This window comes from Alexandromys fortis, unplaced genomic scaffold, assembly GCF_014885135.2.
Source record: "Alexandromys fortis isolate MF-2015 unplaced genomic scaffold, M_Fortis_MF-2015_v1.1 scaffold_243, whole genome shotgun sequence".
Lineage (NCBI taxonomy): Eukaryota > Metazoa > Chordata > Mammalia > Rodentia > Cricetidae > Alexandromys > Alexandromys fortis.
The window spans coordinates 259,198-277,726 of record NW_026068121.1 but is presented as its reverse complement, the minus strand read 5'-3'; the positions used below and the strand labels follow the sequence as shown (position 1 = coordinate 277,726).

Genomic DNA, 18,529 nt, shown 5'->3' with positions numbered 1-18,529 from the left:
GTGCTAGGGATGACACTTGGGGCTTCATGCATGCTAAACAAGCGCCCTACCCACTGAGATGTTCAGGTTGTAGAAAGAGAGGCTATGGGTATGGGGTGTTACTCAGGCCACCCAGCCGTCAGTTTATGTTTGGGCGTCTCGAGGGTGGCACTGGTCCCTCACAGGATGAGCGTTCATCCTCTCATCCGATATGAGCTCTGCTTTCCATTGGGGAAACTGAGGCTTAGAGCCAGCACAGCATCCAGGGTCCGCAGTGTCTCCTGACCACCGGCAGCTCCTATCTCAGCCCCAAAGTCCCCAGAGCGCGGGCAATCGTCCTGTTTGCACGGGCGGCTGCAGCAGCGCATCACACATGAGCTTCGTCCGCCACACGGAGGGCAGTTAACTGCGCCGCCGTGGCAGGAATGGCAATCAGGAGCCCCGAGGCAGAACCAAATGGCGCTTGACTTCCCCTCGCCTCGGAGTCTCCGGAGGGGAGCGGGCGGGTGTGTGGTGGTGGTGGGGGAAACAGAGAACAGACTTGACTTTCTGATGAAGAAATGGGGTCATGGCAGCCATCCTGATACATCCTGCTGGATGACTTGTAAAATGGGCATGGACAGTACCCGAGTGTGTCCCATTGGTCTGACTGTAATTCACATGCCCTACCGCTGCCCCTTTTAGAAGTACAACCCAAGGGGGGTTGGAGAGATGGCTCAGTGGTTAAGAACATTGCCTGCTCTTCCCAAGGTCCTGAGTTCAATTCCCGGCAACCACATGGTGGCTCACAACCATCTGTAATGAGGTCTGATGCCCTCTTCTGGCCAGCAGACATACACACAGATAGGATATTGTATACATAATAAATAAATATTAAAAAAAAAGTACAACCCAAGGGCTAGGAGGTAGCGGCTAATGGGGGGCGCTGGCCCAACACTTGGGGGGGCTTGTCTCACATCAAGCACCTTAAACTCAAAAACAGAAATGAAAATACGACGACGCATGAGTGGGTTGAACAGTGTATCAGAAAAGCCATAGAACCTGCTGTATTCTGGTTCTAGAATATTCCACCCCTATGTCCCTGCCAGTTTCCATGAATCCATCCTGTCTCTGCATCAGCTTGTTCTGGAGTCTCACAGTGGACTTCGCGGTCTGGTCCTCTATTTCCACATGCCAGCAGTTGGTGACATGCGATGGAGCTGTGTGACTGCCCATCATGTGGCAGGCACACAACAGTGCTTGAAGTGGGGCCTCCCCGACTGTACCTCAAATCTGGGAAGAAGTGTGCCAAGGCACGGGACAGAAGGGGAGGTCCACAGTGAGTCTGGTGGCCAATGCCTTTAGTCTACAGAGACCCAAGGAGCCATGAATGTGTTTGTACGGGACCTTGCGGAGGCGGGTCTTGCCTCGTGCAGTCTGACAGCAGATGCAGAACTTGCCCTGAGTAGCCTCCCATCTGGAGGTGCTGTCTGGAGGGGCATGCACACAGCCTGAGGCAGGTGAGGCTCCGCTTTCAGTGGTCCCCAGTCAGGTGAAGTAAAGTGCTTCCCTGGGCCATAGCCTGAGGAAGATGCAAGTCACTGACTCTCAAGGTTCCCAGTCTGGGGGAGGTCCAGCTGCTCCCCAGTGCTCCAGTCTGCTGTAGGAACAATGGTGTCTGGGGCAAAAAGGCCTCACAGATCAGACTGTAGTGTGTCTTAACCCCCTAGCATGCAGTCCATGTGTCCCAGCACAGGGGCCACGTTGGTGAGGGCCACGAGTGGGCTGGTCCAGCTAGTGTCTAAGCTGCAAGGCCAGGTGGTGGGGCCAGCACTATCCTTGTGGCTCCTGTTGCCAGGGACCCCCAGGGAGTTGATGGAGGACATGATGACAGCTGCAGAGCTGGGGAACCCAGGGTGGGGGTGGAGTGGGAGGGTTCCAACCAGACCCCAGGGTGCCACTGATGTGTCTCTGCTCTTGGGGCGGGGGCTGAGGGCATGGGGGTGAGAAGGAAGAACGGCAGGGAAAAGCAGACTCAACACGAACATTTCAGGCTTAAGATCAACTTGGTTCACATCTCTCATCCCAGCCTGGGGAGGTGAAGGCAAGCCTGGGCTACACACGCCTGTCTCTCCACTGCCACCCCATCCAGGCTCACTGTGTTCTAAATGACAGACTCAGGCTCAGCAGTTTTCCTACAGAACACAGACTCATGTACCGCCAAATTCTGAATGACAGACACGGGCTTGGTCCAGGCCCAGGCTGGCTGTGGCCGAAATCCCAGGTGAGTGTTAGTTCTGGTTAGCCGGTCGGGCAGGGTCTCTCGCTGGTCCACATGGTTGTCAATTGATTTTCTTTAACACACAGTATTGTGTTGCAAGTAGAGTCCCAGGCCTTATTGGGAGTCCCCAGGGACCCTGCCACCTATCCCCTGTCAGATAGTGTTCAGATCTGTGGTAGGAAGGGATGGGGCAAACAGGCTCCCTATAACTCAAGGACTGACAGAGTGGGCCAGGCTGTTTGTCCTGGCACACTTGGTACTAAGGGACATTGCCTCTTCACACCCTGCTGGGATCCATGGCAGACACGGTCACGAGGAACTTGCTGAGGGTGCCTTCCTTGATCCCATCTCCTCCTCTGGTTTCTTGGGTCTGTGATGTTGCTGTAGGGGCTCAGCTGTCACTGTCCTCGCTGTCCCCATATGCACCCAGCTGGCTTAGAGAGGAGGCCCCGGGTGTCTGGGGTGCAAGGTTGGCTGTCTTCCTGTTCTTGGGAGCACCTATGAGGAGGACAGATCAGTCCAGTGATGCAGGGCAGGGGAGTGTGCCCAGGTTAGAGGACCTGTCATCCCAATCCTACACTGGGCCAGAGAGCAGTTGAGTGTCCACATGACACAGGGTCAGTGGCCTCCAACACCTGACCTGCTGTGTGGCTTCAGGCAGTGGGTGACCCTCTCTGAGCTTTAGGATCTGGCAGTGACAACTGTGTCAAAGACATGCCAACCCCAAGCAGGGCGCTCTCTATATACGGTGAATTATCCAAACCACAGAAAGGATCTGAAGCTGCAGATTACGAGGGCAGCACTCCGTCTACAGCTACCTGGTGTCCCTTGACACTTAACCAGCCATGTGGAGAATTTAGCTACCATGTGACTTTGATTCCAGGCCTTTGCTCCTTTTATCTTTTTTGTTTGAGACAGGGTTTCTCTGTGTTGCCCTGGGTGTCCTGGAGCTCGCTTTGTAGTGAGGCTGGCCTCAGACTCAGAGCTCTGCCCATCGCTGCTTCCTGAGTATTAGGATTAAAGGCGCGGCCAGCACCACCTTACTCCTTCTTCTTTTTTGAGACGGGGTCTCATATAGCCCAGACTGGCCTTAAATTCGCTATGTAGTTGAGGTTGACCCTGAACCCCTGATCCTCTGCCCATCTGTCCTCGGGTCACTGGCCTCACCTCACCCACCCTATGAAGCTTCTAGACAGTGCCAGGCACACTGCTGCCAGCCAGGGCTGGTGATGGAGACTTACCCATGGCAGGCATCTGGACCTGCTCTGAGCCCCCGTTGGCTTCCGCCTTCATCTTCTTTGGCACCACCAATCCGGCCAGCTGTGCCCTGCTGCCCACTGCTTCTGCCTTCCTCTTGGCCTTTGGTGCCTGTGGGGACCGTGCACATCTGTCGCCCCTGACCTCCCCGACCTGGCTCTCTGGAGCCAGTGTGCACATCGAGTCTGTTGCAGCTCTAAATTCCTCTCTGGCTCCCAAGGTCCAGGGAGGCATCTGAGGACTTCTCACCTGCTGGTCATTCTCATCTTATGAACGCCTACCCACCCCTATGCAAGGTTCACAGTTTTTGACCACTATCCCCTAGTGCCACCAATAACTCCTGGCACATAGTAGGTGCTCAACCTGCAGTCCAAGCTGGCCTTGGCTTCCCCATGTGCTGCCATGACGTGGTGTGTGCCACTGCTCCAGGGCTCTGGGGGTGTGAGGACATGAGGGACCACATGCAGGCAGGCCCATGGTGGCTGAAGCAGGAAGACTGTGGATTTGAGGTCAGGATGGGCTGTGGAGTGTGACCCCGCTTCAAAGAAAAACAAAACAGAACCAGAGCAAGTCTGGATTCCACATGGGAAGAGGGCCCAGTTAGCACGCCTGCCTGAAGAATGAAGACCCGAGTTCAAGTCTCCAGTACCACCAAGAGCTAGGCAGAGCAGCACATGTCTGTAACTGAGACAAGAGAATCCTGGGAGTCAGCGGCCCAGTATACACAGCTGTCACAAAGGGTGAGAGGGAGGCTATCTGTGGACCTAAAAGCTGAGTGTGTGCACTAGCACTCACATCTGGATGCAGCTGCAAGAGGCTAGAAGGCTCTAGAACCTTCAACAGCTAAGGCTGCAGCTGCTGCAAAGTTCAGAATGTTCCCAGGACCTGGATGGGAAGTAGGGACACCCCTTCTTCCTTCAGTGGGCCGAATCTTGGTTCTGTGGGCTTTTTTTTTGTTGTTGTTGTTTTTTTGAGACAGGGTTTCTCTATGGTTTTGGAGCCTGTCCTGGAACTAGCTCTTGTAGACCAGGCTGGTCTCGAACTCACAGAGATCCGCCTGCCTCTGGGTTCTGTGGGCTTTTGTGCTGTTCACTGTGCGCCCACATGTGGGAGCCAGAGGCCGACACCTGTCTTCATCAGTTGATCCCCACCATGGTTTCTGAGGCAGGGTCTCTCAGTGACTTGGCAGATCCCAAGTGGTATAACCTAGGACTTCCTGCCTCCGCCTCCTGGTGCCAGATCCCAGGCCTGAAGGCCTACATCTGGCTTTACATTTTGAAACAGGCTCTTGCTATATAGCCAGGCTAACCTCAGACATGAGAGAGCCACCTGCCTCTGCTCCCAAGTGCTGGGATTAAAAGTGTGTTCACCACGACCGGAGCACCTGGCTTTCAGCATGGTCCTGTGCTGTGGGGCAGGCACTCGACTCTCCCTGCCTTAGTGGACTGTTTCCTCAGGCTCAGCAGCAAGACACAGAGCACTGGAACCACGCTGTGGGCTGTCTGTCCTGTTAGGAACAGCACTGCTGCCCATGGCTTCTCTGTGGCTGCTTAGCCTGGGCACCCACCCCCCACACTCTGGTCCTGCTCACCTCGTCCAGGATGGCTGTGGGGTTGGGTTTTGCTGCTGCCCGTGGTCGGGAAGGCAGAGCTTCGTCTTCTGAGTCGGAATCCTCCAGAAGCCTGCGGTGGCGAGCCTCCTCCAGCAAGGCCCTATAGGATGAACACAGTGAGAACATGCTGCAGGGACTGCCCCCAGGGGTCTCTGCTGCCTCGTCCTGCTCTCAGAGGGTAAGGAATGGGAGCAGGGGTGATGCTAACAATTTTGAGGACAGTGGCCCAGGGCTGAGGGCTTGACTGGCACATGGGAAGCTCGAGGTCCATACCCAGCACTACAAAATAAGTAAGTATATAAAAGCTGGGCGAAGAGGCACACGCCTACCACCCCGGCTCTGGGGAGTGGACTATGGAGGATCAGAAGTTCAAGGCCATCCTTGGCTACTTAGTAATTTTGGGGCCAGTCTGGACTACATAAGACCCTGTCTCAAACAACAAACCTACAGCCATGGGACCGACACAAAAAGCCAGTGATGGTCATGCAACACTGGATCCTGAGGGTCTGAGGGGACTGGGCAGGAGGGGGCTCTGGGCTGAGGGGAGAGAAAGGGCAGTCATAGAAGGATCCAGAAGGGCCTTGGCCGCTCACGCAGTTTCACGCTCATCTTCCTCCTCCTGCTGCTGTCGCCACTGTTCCTGCGACAGGCGGTGCTGCAGCAGCATGGCCTCAAAGTCCACATGTGCCTGCCGCTGGTTCAGGTCCTTCAGCTCCTGCAGGTTTTCTAGCACCTCCATCTCCAGCTTCGAGTCTTTGGTGCGGTTCTCTAGGACCTGGGGGCACACGGGCAGGTGAGGGATTATGAGGAAGGGGGAGGGATGTAATGGGGGGAGGGGTAGAGGAAGGGGAAAGCAGGGAAGGGGTGTAAGAGGGGCAGGGTGGGGCACAGGGTGGAGGCCTGCAGCCTGGACTCACCTTCATGGGGTTGTTCAGCTCCTCATCCTCGCGCTCCTTCTGCACACGCTTTTCCTCCTCCTCCAGGAGCTTCTCGGCCTGGAAGTTGCGTGTGGCACCATGCTCCATGGTGTAGTCTGTGTTCTCAGGGTCTGTCTGTAAGGTGGGGGGAGGGGACAAAATCGCCAATGGCTGCAGGTGGTGCCTGCCTTCCTGTGTGTGTTTCTCCCTCTGCCAGCTTCTTCGCTTACTCCTTTGGTGCGTGTGTCCTTCCCACTAAAGCCCAGACCCTCCGGGATACTCGTGACCATAACACAGATCACCTGACTGCAGGGGTGGGCTTCCATCCCCTCAGGTCCCAGTTACTTTGCCCCCTCCATCTGTGCTCTCTGCACCTTCAGGCCTCCTGGCTGTGCACACATCTGGCTTTATCTTCCTGCTTATGAACTACACGGACAAGCTAATGTGTGCACCCTTCTGGGGGGGTGGATGCAGGGAGCTACGATGTGAATGAGGTTAGCCTGGGCAGTTGAGGACTTCACTCAAAAAACAAGGGTATGACGGGATGGCTCAAGGGTTAGAGCACTGGTTGCTCCTGCAGAGGACCCGGGTTCAGTTCCCAGCATCCACATGGTGGCCCATCATCACCTGTAACCCCAGTCCCAGGGCACCCGATGCCCCTTCTGGCCTTTAAGGTCACCAGGCACATAGACATTCCAGACATAAACATGTGTGAAATAAAAATGTAACTTATTCAAGCTTATTTTGTTCACTTTGATTAAATCTCTTTTTTTTTTTTTTGAACTCACAGGAAAAAGCTTACAGTGAAAAAAAAAAAAAAACCAACACTAACCAAACAAACCCATGGCCTCTAATGGTGTAGACCAGAGAAGAAATTTCCCTTCTTCTGCCTTTGCCTGAATTCCCAGGTTTTTGCTGAGTGCCTGTGAAGCCCTGGCTTCCATTCCAAAAAACAAAGGAAAATCATGATTTTTAGACAGATGTGGCAGCACACGCCTGTCATCCTGGCACCAGAGGTGGAGGCAGGAGGACCACGGTCACTCTGACTACAGGAGACTAAACAAACGAAGTCCAGCACAGTGTGACTCCACAGTCCTCACCTGTGCACCCGACCCCACAGTCCTCACCTGTGCACCTGACCCCACATCCGCAGTGTGACTCCACAGTCCTCACCTGTGCACCTGACCCCACAGCCATCACCTGTGCACCCGACCCCACATCTGCACAGTGTGACTCCACAGTCCTCACCTGTGCACCTGACCCCACAGTCCTCACCTGTGCACCTGACCCCACATCTGCAGTGTGATTCCACAGTCCTCACCTGTGCACCTGACCCTACATCCGCAGTGTGACTCCACAGTTCTCACAGTGTGACTCCACAGTCCTCACCTGTGCACCTGACCCTACATCCGCAGTGTGACTCCACAGTTCTCACAGTGTGACTCCACAGTCCTCACCTGTGCACCTGACCCCACATCTGCAGTGTGACTCCACAGTCCTCACCTGTGCACCTGACCCCACATCCGCAGTGTGACTCCACAGTCCTCACCTGTGCACCTGACCCTACATCCGCAGTGTGACTCCACAGTTCTCACAGTGTGACTCCACAGTCCTCATCTGTGCACCCGACCCCACATCCGCACAGGTGACTCCACAGTCCTCACCTGTGCACCCGACCCCACATCTGCACAGGTGACTCCACAGTCCTCACCTGTGCACCTGACCCCACAGCCATCACCTGTGCACCCGACCCCACATCTGCACAGTGTGACTCCACAGTCCTCACCTGTGCACCTGACCCCACAGTCCTCACCTGTGCACCTGACCCCACATCCGCAGTGTGACTCCACAGTCCTCACCTGTGCACCTGACCCTACATCCGCAGTGTGACTCCACAGTTCTCACAGTGTGACTCCACAGTCCTCATCTGTGCACCCGACCCCACATCCGCACAGGTGACTCCACAGTCCTCACCTGTGCACCCGACCCCACATCTGCACAGGTGACTCCACAGTCCTCACCTGTGCACCTGACCCCACAGCCATCACCTGTGCACCCGACCCCACATCTGCACAGTGTGACTCCACAGTCCTCACCTGTGCACCCGACCCCACATCCGCACACGCAGGCGGGCAGGGTTGTCTGTGTGTGGTCCTGCTGCAAGCACCTTTCATCTGCACCTATGTGGGGAGTCCTCAGAGAAAAAGGTGCACGAGTGAGCCCCTACCTTGAAGGTGATCTCGGCCAAGCAGCGTGTGCACTTGATATAGAAGCGGAAGATAGGCAGGCCCAGGTAGGCCTCGTTCTGGACGGTCTCCTTGCGTGCATTGAACTTCTTCCCCTTGTAGATGTATTCTCCACATGTCTTACACCTGCAGCCAGAGCAGGTGCGTGAGCATCTCTGCACTCTGCTCCAGCACCTGACCGCAGCACATGCACCTCCACGGGCAGGGAGAACTGCAGTGTCTGGGTGTGTGGGGCTTCTGAGACTCTGAACAAAGAGGGAACAGCAGGATTCTGTGCTCTGACCTTCTTTTCTTCCTGCTGTGCTGACAAACACCTCTGGCTTGGTCCTACCAGGGCCTTTGTTGGGCAGATCCCACGGACTGAGATTCTAACAACCCCTGACTGTCCAGCAGGCAGGCCACCTGCCCTGCCTCATGTGTCCTTGTGTGGCTACCAGAGGACGGGCATCATTTCCACTCCCCACTAGCCTGTGAACATCATGAGGCTGGGCACGTCCTGATCAATAGCAGGTGCCTGACAACTGCTTGCTGGAGCCATGTGGTGGTTTGAATGTCTACTATAGAGTCACACATTGGAAGGCTTAGTCACCAGGGAGTGGCACTACTTGGAAGGATTGGAAGGATCAGAAGGATTAGGAGGTGTGGCCTTGTTGGGGGAAGTATGTCACTGGGGTTGGGATGTGAGGTTTCAAAAGTCCATGGCAGGCCCGGTGCTTCTCTCTGCCTGTGGATTAGGATGTGGCTTCCAACTACTTCTCCAGCACATCCTGCCAGGCCTGCCACCAAGCTCCCCACGATGATGGACTAAGCCTCTGAAACTGTGAGTGCCAATTAAACGCTTTCTTTTCTAAGAGTTCATGTGTTTGCTGGGTGGTGCTGGTGGTGGCAGCGCAGGCTTTTAATCCCAGCACTTGGGAGGCAGAGGCAGGAGGATCTCTGTGAGTTTGAGGCCAGCCTGGTTTACAGAGAAAGTTCCAAGACAGGTTTCAAAGCGACACAGAGAAACCCTGTCTCCAAAAATGAAACAAAACAAAAAACCAAAACCACACAAACCAACGAGTCCTCACGTTCAAGGTAACTAGAACAGGCGGAGATGAAGGAGAGAGGATGATCTATGATCAGCCAGCTAACGTGGCAGCCGTTCTGTCCTCAGTGACCGTGAGGGTGTGACTACCGGGAGTATGGGTCTCACAAAAGTCAAGTTTGAACGTTGTTTGACTCCGAGCTGGAAGAACCAGGAAAGCAGGGGAAGGTTGGCAGCCTGTCTGGGATGAGATGGGAAGCAGGCTCTATGAGGAGGACAGGAGCCATTGACATGAGAACTGCAGAGACCATGGCAGCTCAAAGACCCTGGGGCAGGAAGAGGTCACTGGAGGGGCCAGGTGTCACTGACTGTCCAGTGAGGCCTTCTGATGGGGGGGGATGGGGACCCCATGAGGATGTTTGCTGTTTCTCCACAGACTCCAGCCCTGGCTTCACACCCCCGGGGATTTACCTCATGTTGAAGGGGGCCATCAGTCGAACCACGTACTGCCGGTCCTTGGGTAGCTTGAGTTTCGGGATCTTTGACGGGTCGAAGTCAGGTGGGTAGTATTTCTGCAGGGGAAGGGAGTGATGGGGTTTTCCAGTACTCAGGGCCCATGTGGACGGAAAGGGGGTCTGGGAGCCATGTCAGGGGACCCACCATATCCCAGTTTTAGGGATCTGCCCAGGATTCATTTTGCTTGTGCCTTCCCAGATATGGGTCATTTGAAGAACAGCCACGAGGAGAGAGGAACGTATAAGCTTCCAGAACCTTCTTTTCAGACAAATCACAGGGTGTGTGCATGTTGCTCTCCAGAGCTGTGACATGCCTTGCAGGGAAGGTTCTAGAGGCTCATGATTTGCAGTGGGGGTGGACCCCTTCTGCCCAGCACATAGGACTCTAGATGCTCATGAGATAACGGGGACCCAATATAAATCAGGCATTGCCGATGATGGTCTAGTTTGGACTAGGGAACCACACCGGCTCTCGGACACCATCTCGGTAAAACCTGATCAGTGAATTCTTCTCTGTGTACTTGGGAGGCTGGGGTGAGACACACAGGCACAGCCACTCTGAGTTATCAAGAGCATGCTAATGCCCACACCTGCCATCCCAGCACCTGCCAGTGGGAGACGGGGGTGGAGAATGACAAACTCCCCTGTAAAAAAGAGGCCGGGCGGCGGTGGTGGCGCACGCCTTTAATTCCAGCACTCAGGAGGCAGAGGCAGGTGGGTTTGAGGCCAGCCAGGTCTACAGAGTAGAGTTCCAGGTCAGCTAGGGCTGTTGCACAGAGAAACTCTGTCTCAAAAAACCAAAAGTCCAAAACTGTGTGAACCACCAGCAAGGAGGCACTCTGCTTTGGACACCAGACCTGCTGGCAGCCAGGCCCATGGGGGAGGGAGTTGTCTCCCTTGCTTGAAGGGAGCTTTGCCAAGAGTTCAGGAGGACTCGGGCCTGGTGGTAGTGTTTGCCAGTCATCCCTCATCCCAGGCCAGTCAGGCTAGGCGCTGCACGCACGCCCGTAGTGCACACACAGACATGTAGGCAAAAAATAAAATAAAAATACATCTTTTAAAAATTAATATAGCCCAGCGTAGGGGTACACGCCTCTAACCCCAGCAATCGGAAGGCTCAGGCAGGTGGGTTGAACCGGAGGCCACTCTGGGCTACAGAGTGAGGCCCTGACTCAAACACAAAACAAATTCCAGGAAATGGAAAGTAAAGGTTTTGAAGAGAGAAAACTTGAGTCCTTGTGTCTCAGCCACTGAAACTAGAGTAGAAAACGGGGCCAAGGGCTGTCTGATATTCGCTTAACAGAGACTGGGACGAACTGAGGCCACCAAGAGCACCAACCCTAACGGTCCGGAAAAAGCGACTGGATACTTTCCCGTGGAAAACCCATCGGATGAAGTGACCCAGGCTCCGCTCGCCTGGGGATGATTGACGTTTTCTAAACCGGAAGGGAAACATACGCTAACACCGCCCCTGAGAAATGCGATTGGCAAAGCTTGGGAGGCTCCGCCCCACGAAAAGCCGTTGGGGGGGGAATTCCTAAAGGAACTAGCCGGAAGGAAGTGAGCCTCTCCCTCAGTCCTCGGACGTCCCACTGGCGGCAGAGACATCTAGACTCCGAGCACTTACGTTTAGCACTTTCCGTTCCGACATATTCGCTTCCTGTTCGTCGAGCAAGCGAAGGAGCAGTGTTCTTCGGTCCCCTCGGAGTTTATTCGGCCAGGCGCCGCCGTTCTCTCGACGTCACTTCCTCGGCTGGCTTACTGACGTAGGTCATAGGTTTTAGCGTTCTCATTGGCTGTGGTACCTGTCGATCAAGGTTCCGTGTGCGCTTTTGTTCCTTTCCTGAGTGACTGTAGGTGAGGCAGTAAATAAAAGTTCCGGGAGCATCTGGCTCGCGTGTGTGCGTGTGCACCACGCTGGAAATAGTCAATAAAGTTTTGTTCCGCATCTCTGCTCTATTGATGATGTTTGTATTTGATTCTGGGTCTCACCGTGTAGCCCAGGCTGGTCAGGAACTCACAAGAGATTCCTGCCTCTGCCTCCCGAGTGCTGGGATTAAAGGCTGTGCTACCTCCCCACTCTTTTATTTCTTCCTTCCTTCCCTCCTTTCTTCTTTCCTTCCTCCCTCACTCCTTCCCTCCCTTCCTCTTTGCACAAGCCAGGCAGTCACTCTACCACTGAGTCACTTACTACCCAGCCTCTCCCTAAAATGTCCAGAGGGCCTTAAGTTTGCAACAGTCTTCCTGAAAGTCTCTTGAGTAGCTGGAAATCAGTGGCCTGCTTGATTTTTATTTATTTTTTTGCTGTTGTTGGTCTCTCTCTCTCTCTCTCTCTCTCTCTCTCTCTCTCTCTCTCTCTCTCTTTCTTTTGTGAGACAGACACTCACCAGGCTGTACTTGAAATCTCAGTATTCCAGCTGCCTCTGCCTACCGAGTGCTAGGGTTAAAGGCGTGATGGAGCATGCAGGATTAGACTGGCTTTTCCATTTGCTTAGTTATTATTTGTGCATACAAACGACGGCAAGCCCCCGCCATTGTGCCCGCCCCCAGCCCCTCACCTGGGGATCCTAGGCAGGGGCAGCCCCCTGAATCACGCCCCCAGCCCTTCTCCTTTTCCTCCTTAATCTTGGGCAGAGTCTCCAGGCTGACCTTTAGCTCCCCACCATTCTTTCCCTCTGTCCTCATTTCGACAAGGCCGGGCTGCCTCCTGTTTGGCTCTCAGTTGGGAAAACAAGTGCTATGGTGTGTTTGTCCTTTTTCAGCGCCGATGATAGGCCTTACACCTTGCTTTATCCGCTCCCTTTCTCTCACCTGCATGCTCCCCGACCCTTCCACCTTTACACATTGTACCACGTGGAATTTCTTCTGGGAACTAGCACAGTACTGTGTCCTCCAAGGCTCCTGAACCTTGAGCCACATCAGCTTCTTTTCGTCATGAAGCCCTTGTTTTGGGGTTGTAGACAAACGCAGACATTCACATTGCTCACTCAGAGGACAAGATGGACAAGCTGCTGGAGAGGAGGCTCAGTGCTCTGGCGCCCTCTTCTGACCGCCATAGGCACTGCCGTACTCCCCACATGCACATATTTAGAAATGAAATTAAAATACTTAAATTTTTAAAATGGACAATTTTAATAATTCTTGTCAGGCGGTTGTGGCGTACGTCTTTAACCTCAGCCCTCGGGAGGCTACACGAAGAAGTCCTGTCTTGAACTCCTCCATTCCTAATAATAATAATAATAATAATAATAATAATAATAATTTTGTTTCGTTTTGGGGTTTTTCGAGACAGGGTTTCTCTGTGTAGCCCTGGCTGTCCGGAACTTGCTCTATAGACCAGATTGGCCTCGAACTCATATTGATCCACCTGCCTCTGCCTTCCAAGTGCTTGGATTAAAGGCGTGCGCCACTATTGCCAGGCTAATAATTCTTATTTAATCAAAATATCTAATCAAATCACATTTACAGTTTACAAAGTACAGAACTGATGGAAGGAGGAATAACATTCCCACAGATTTGGAAATTGATGTCCGGAGAGGTCAAGTCAACGCGCCGAGGATCTCGGCACGTGCAAAGTCAGTACTTGAACCCAGACACTTTGAAGTAGACGACATTAGGGTCTGCTATCAAAGACCTAGTCCCTCTTCAAGGACTCTCTGCTTGCCCAGGGAGGCTCCAGTCACTTGGTTTCCCATAGTCCGTGAGATCCTGGGCTGACACCTGGACACAGTACTTGGCGTGGGACTTCGCGGCCCTGAAGGTGAAGGTCGTGGCTTCAATGGGTCCCACCTGCGGGGAGAGAGGACTAGGCGGTGGGTAGGACCGCGCTGTACTGGGAGCTGGGGTAAACCTGGGTAAAGTGCTGGCGGTGAGTTCGAAACCCCAGAACTCATGTAAACCAGCTGCAGAGTCACGTGATCTCAGCGCTCCAGGCGGGAGGTGGAGACCGGAGGATGTCCAGGGGAACCCTGTCTCACCCTCTCCCAAACCCCCTCTCACCTGGCGGAAGTGAGAGGCGCCGTGGCGCCGGTAGCGGATGCGGTACTTGAGAGAGAAGATGTTCGGGAAGGGCCAGGAGGCAGGGGGATGCCAGAGCACCTGCAGCAGCTGCCCCGCTTGGCGCAGACGCACGCCTTCCGGGGGGTCGGGCTTAACTGCGGGGAGCAGGGGGGCGGGGTCAGAAGCGGCTCCACTGGTTTCCTCCTTCATTCATTCACACGCTGATTCGCTCCTTTAGAGTCCATTCATCCCATCAGTTCGTTCCTTCACTTGTTCATTCAGACCTTCACTAATTCCTTAGCTTGCTTAGCCACCTGCTCACTCACACTCACTTATTGCTTGGTTCACGTGCAGATGTATTCATTGATTCATTAACTCGTCCACTGTCATTCATTCACTGAATCCATTAGTTTCTTCACTTATCCATTTGTACATCCATTCATGCTTTGATTAGACCATTAGGTCATTCAGGTATTCGTTTCCTCACTCTTTAAGTCCTTCCCTCATTCACTGCATCATTCACGCGTTCATTCATTCCCTCATTCATTAAGTCATCTGTTCACTAGTCATGCATTCATTCACCCATCTTCGCAAGGAGCAAGCATTTGTTGAATCACCATTGCCCCTGCTGACAGAAGTCATGACAGACAGAGAGTTTCAGAGTGTAAGTCCTAAGTGGGCTGAAGGGCTTTCCCCGAGACAACGTTCTCACAGGACTGAGCTGGAGGACATCGGAGAGTGTTACCATTTCTCTGCCTGCCTCCCGAACGCTGCTTCATGCCAACACAAGCTCTACACCCATAAGCCATCTCCCTACAGCACCCACAGCTATTCTGTCTCTGGATCCCCCTGTTCCGGAGCCCACGCTGTGTGGTTTGTGTCTGGGTTGCTCACTGAGCCCTCAAGGTCCCTCCTCACTGTAGTTGGCGCCAGAGCCTCATTCTCCAGGGCTGAGTGGTGTTCCTTTGTGTAGATGGATATTGTGTGTCTGTCTATCTATCCATCCATCCATCCATCCATCCATCCATCCATCCATCCATTTATAGGAGGACACGTGGCATGGGCTGCCCCCTTCTGGATGTCGTGCATAAGGTTGTCAAGGATTTGTAGGGGTGAACATTTTTATTTTTGTTGAACAGATATCTGGGAGTAGAGACTCCATGTTTAATCCTTTGAGGGCAGAGTAGCCTTTCACCGACCTACACCGAAACAGACAGGGTTTCTCAGTAGCTATGGAGCCAGTCCTGGAACTCACTCTGTAGACTGGGTTGGTCTCCAACTCATAGAGATCCGCCTGTCTCTGCCTCTTGAGTGCTGGAATTTAAGGCATGGCCACCACTGCCCAGCCTGCCTGCCTGCCTGCCTGCCTGCCTGCCTGCCTGCCTTCCTTCCTTCCTTCCTTCCTTCCTCCCTCCCTCCCTCCCTCCCTCCCTCCCTCCCTCCCTCCCTCCTTCCTTCCTTCCTTCCTTCCTTCCTTNTACCAGCTATGAATGAGGAAGGGTTCCATAGTTCTGTCTGTTGATGATAGATCTAGGATGGTTTTTTTTTTTTTTTTTTTTTGTTAGTATCAGGGTCTTGGGTTCTTGACTCCAATTTACCCTGTACTCTCAGAGATCGGCCTACCTCTGGGATTAAAGCCCTGTATACCACATCGGCTTTCGTCTTCTCTTAACTGCAATTGTCACTTATGTTTAGTAATATACTTTTGGGGGGCCTCACCGAGAAGCTGACACCCAAGCAGTGACCTAAGAAGGCCAAGCAACGAAGCTATGCAAACGCTTCGGATAGGAGAGTTTGGGGTGTTGGGGAGGCAACAGAGAGTCAGTGAGGCTGGAGTAGAGAAGGAAGAAGGCTGCAGGTACCTGGCAGGACGTGGGGGCGGCGGCGGGGGTGGCGGGTGGCGCATGGTGGAGGGCGGGGACTGAGAGAGGCGGGAAGGACAGACACTCACTGATCCGCTCAGCCACGAAGGCCAGAAGGCTGCTGCTGGCACCGCTGGGATGAAGCGCAGTGACATTTAACACGTAGGGCACCGTGGAGAACAGGTGCACGTGGGGGATGGTGCAGCACGTAGCCTCGGGGGTGGACTGTAGGCAGGGCTGGCTTTGCTGCTGGGTGGCCACACCGAGCCTGCGTGGGAAGCACCGTGGGGAGTCGCAAAGGGCATTTAGGTGTCCGCGGGGTCCCAGTCCACGTACAGCAGACCGTGGGACCCAGACACGGTCAGGGGGACACCGAGTTCTGAAGAACTCCCCAGATTACCCACATCCCACACTTGTTCTGTTGTTTTGGAGACAGGTTCCCATGGGTCCCAGGCTGCCTCCAACCCCGAGTGGAGTGGAATATTGGAATCTGTTCCCCTTCGTCGTCCTGGCCCCTCTCCATTCTCTGACCTGTAAGTGGCGATGAAGGACGTGGGTCTGGTGGAGTTGGGAGCCCGCAACGGCGTCCAGGAACAGTCCACGGCCACAGGGTACCGAGAGGCGTGGCATCGCACCATGGGCTGGCTCAGAGCAGCTAGGGCGGAAGAGACAGGAACGTGAGCTTCCAGGAGCCTCGCAGGTCCAGGAGCTCGCATGTGTGAAAGCAGGAGCTCCCACATCTACTACAAACCCCCAGGGCCTCAACAGAGCCCATTTTCTAGATGAGAAAACTGAGTTTCCTCCTCCCCTCCCTCCCTCTCTGTCTCTGTTTTCCTTCCTTCCTTTCTTCCTTTTTTTTTTTTTTTTTTAAAGGCGGGTCTCGTGCAGCTTTAGGCTGGCCTCGAACTCACTAGTAACTGCAAATGACCTTGAACTCGGCTGCTTCCCGCCTCAGCCTCGTGAGTGCCCTGCGCCAGGTGTGTACTATCGTGCCCAGCATCTCTGAGAGTTTCAGACCCACACTTGAGTCACAAAGGTGAAACTTGAGGGTTGCTGAGAGTTAATGATCTCCCCAAACCTCTAAGCTCAAGGGTACCTCTGCCTGGGTAAACAAGGCTTTGCCTTTCTGAGCCTCAGTTTCCCCATCCCTATAGCGGAATGGGAACAGGTCCCACTGGATAGGTAGGTGTGAGTTCCTACACGATTCCAGATGTAACCTAAGACTGAAAGCGACCAGGTGCCCTAGTCCCCAGTGTGACCACCTACCTGTCCCTGCACTGCCAGGGGAGCAGCTAGCCCAGAGGGCAAGTGACAGGAGGAGCCGCCGGGACATGCCTGTGTGGTTCTATTCTCCAGAGTCGCCGGGGAAGGGACAAAGGATCGTTCCTGTCCTGGAAGCCTTGTCCTGGTGAGGATCTGCCCAGCGCAGCTCAGTCGCCCAGTGTGTGGAGCGGAGCAGGACACTGCGGTGATGGTGACAGTCCAGATTCTGTCACCAACTGCCCCAAGTGTGAGTGTGAAAGGCCTTGAGGTGGGGGCAGGGAGAGGGCCCCAAAAGGGAGAAGTCACTGGGTGGCCTTACTTCCTGCTGATGGGGAAGCCCGGGGAAGGTGGGTGAGGGAGAGGGCAGATGCGTATGTGCTGGTAGCGGAGGGGAGCGGGAGAAACACAGAGAAACAGAGACTAAGAGGCAAGGAGAGAGGCAGAGAAAGAGGGACCGAAAGAGACAGGGGACACTGGCCCAGAGATTGGTCCCAGTGCAGGGTGGTGGCCCTCTTACCAGCTACATCTTCCCAAAACTGTGTCAGGTCCCAGACAATAGGGAGCAGCTGCTACCCCCAGGTAGTCCCTAGCCCCAGGAACATTCTGAAGTGTTCAGGACACCCAAGGAAACCCCCAGGACAAGCTGGTGTCCCCGGGAATTCCAGGCCACACCCCCATCTTCAGCACCAAGAGAACCCAGAGTCTCTGGGGGATTCAGGGGATTTGCCCAGAAATGGGGAGAAACAGGAGCAGGGGCCTTGCTGGAAAGTGATGAAGAAAAATGGAAATTAAGGCATGACTGTTGCCACCCATCATTCCCAGCTCGTGGGGAGCTGAGACAGGGGGATATCTGTGATTTTAACTCTAGCCTAAGGTACACAGGGAGACCTCCACCTTAAAATGAAAAAAGATTAGGGCATAGGGTTCTGAATTCAATTCACACAGATACAGACACACACACCACCACCACCACTACCTCAACAACAAAACAAAGCAAAACAAAATAAAATTAAAACCCACCAAGATGAACAAAGTACTGAAAAGATGGAGAACAGGAGAATCCAGCCTGGGCTTTCTTATTCACTATTTATTTATTTATTTATTTATTTATTTATTTATTTTGAGACAGTTTGAGACACTGTAGCTTTGGAGCCTGGCTTTTTGGCTTTTTAAATTCTTTCTTTCTTTCTTTCTTTCTTTCTTTCTTTCTTTCTTTCTTTCTTTCTTTCTTTCTTTCTTTCTTTCTTGACAAGGTTTCTCTGTAGCTTTGGAGCCTGTCCTGGAACTCACTCTGTAGTGGTCTTGAATAGTGTAGTGGCTGGCCTTGAATTCACAGAGATCCACCTGCCTTTTCGCTTCCTGAGGCGTGGGCCACCACCGCTCAGCCCAAGTTATTTATGTTTTTAATGTGAGATCTTGGGGATGAATCAGATAGGAAAGGTTGTAGCTTAATAGTGATGTATTTGTGTCAAGTTGACAGGGGGTCAGTTGAACTGGATGGCTTTGTATGTCAACTTGACACAAGCTAAAGTCATCATAGAGGAAGGTGCTTCAGTTGAGGAAATGCCTCCTTGAGATCCAGCTGTAAGACATTT

The 18,529-nt window shown here is 53.6% G+C and overlaps 2 protein-coding genes and 1 long non-coding RNA gene across 9 annotated transcripts; all 3 read right to left on the bottom strand.

The window, feature by feature from the left end:
• Positions 1–1,024: 1,024 nt before the first annotated feature.
• On the bottom strand, positions 1,025–12,790 carry Yju2 (YJU2 splicing factor homolog). 6 transcript variants are annotated; one of them, XM_050125290.1, is made up of 8 exons: positions 11,150–11,281; positions 9,767–9,867; positions 8,253–8,397; positions 6,026–6,160; positions 5,702–5,883; positions 5,088–5,208; positions 3,481–3,607; positions 1,025–2,737 (listed from the first exon to the last, which is right to left on the bottom strand). In XM_050125290.1, the coding sequence occupies exons 1-8, from the start codon at positions 11,264–11,266 to the stop codon at positions 2,631–2,633; spliced, it is 1,035 nt and encodes a 344-aa protein (XP_049981247.1). In that variant the 5' UTR covers positions 11,267–11,281; the 3' UTR covers positions 1,025–2,630. The 6 variants fall into 6 exon arrangements, with proteins under 6 accessions (XP_049981247.1, XP_049981251.1, XP_049981248.1 ...); XM_050125294.1 differs by lacking the exon at positions 11,150–11,281 and adding an exon at positions 11,438–11,686 and having other exon boundaries at positions 1,030–2,737; XM_050125291.1 differs by lacking the exons at positions 1,025–2,737; positions 3,481–3,607; positions 11,150–11,281 and adding exons at positions 3,614–4,068; positions 11,438–11,661; positions 12,622–12,790.
• Positions 7,436–7,948, bottom strand: LOC126490380 (uncharacterized). The gene is made up of 3 exons (XR_007589177.1): positions 7,931–7,948; positions 7,745–7,811; positions 7,436–7,490 (listed from the first exon to the last, which is right to left on the bottom strand). It is a non-coding gene; the product is annotated as an uncharacterized lncRNA (long non-coding RNA).
• A 191-nt stretch (positions 12,791–12,981) lies between the features above and the next one.
• Ebi3 (Epstein-Barr virus induced 3) lies at positions 12,982–17,965 on the bottom strand. 2 transcript variants are annotated; one of them, XM_050125162.1, is made up of 5 exons: positions 16,938–17,962; positions 16,203–16,326; positions 15,761–15,939; positions 13,810–13,964; positions 12,982–13,599 (listed from the first exon to the last, which is right to left on the bottom strand). In XM_050125162.1, the coding sequence occupies exons 1-5, from the start codon at positions 17,002–17,004 to the stop codon at positions 13,456–13,458; spliced, it is 669 nt and encodes a 222-aa protein (XP_049981119.1). In that variant the 5' UTR covers positions 17,005–17,962; the 3' UTR covers positions 12,982–13,455. The 2 variants fall into 2 exon arrangements, with proteins under 2 accessions (XP_049981119.1, XP_049981120.1); XM_050125163.1 differs by having other exon boundaries at positions 13,450–13,615; positions 16,938–17,965.
• Between the last annotated feature and the right edge of the window lie 564 nt (positions 17,966–18,529).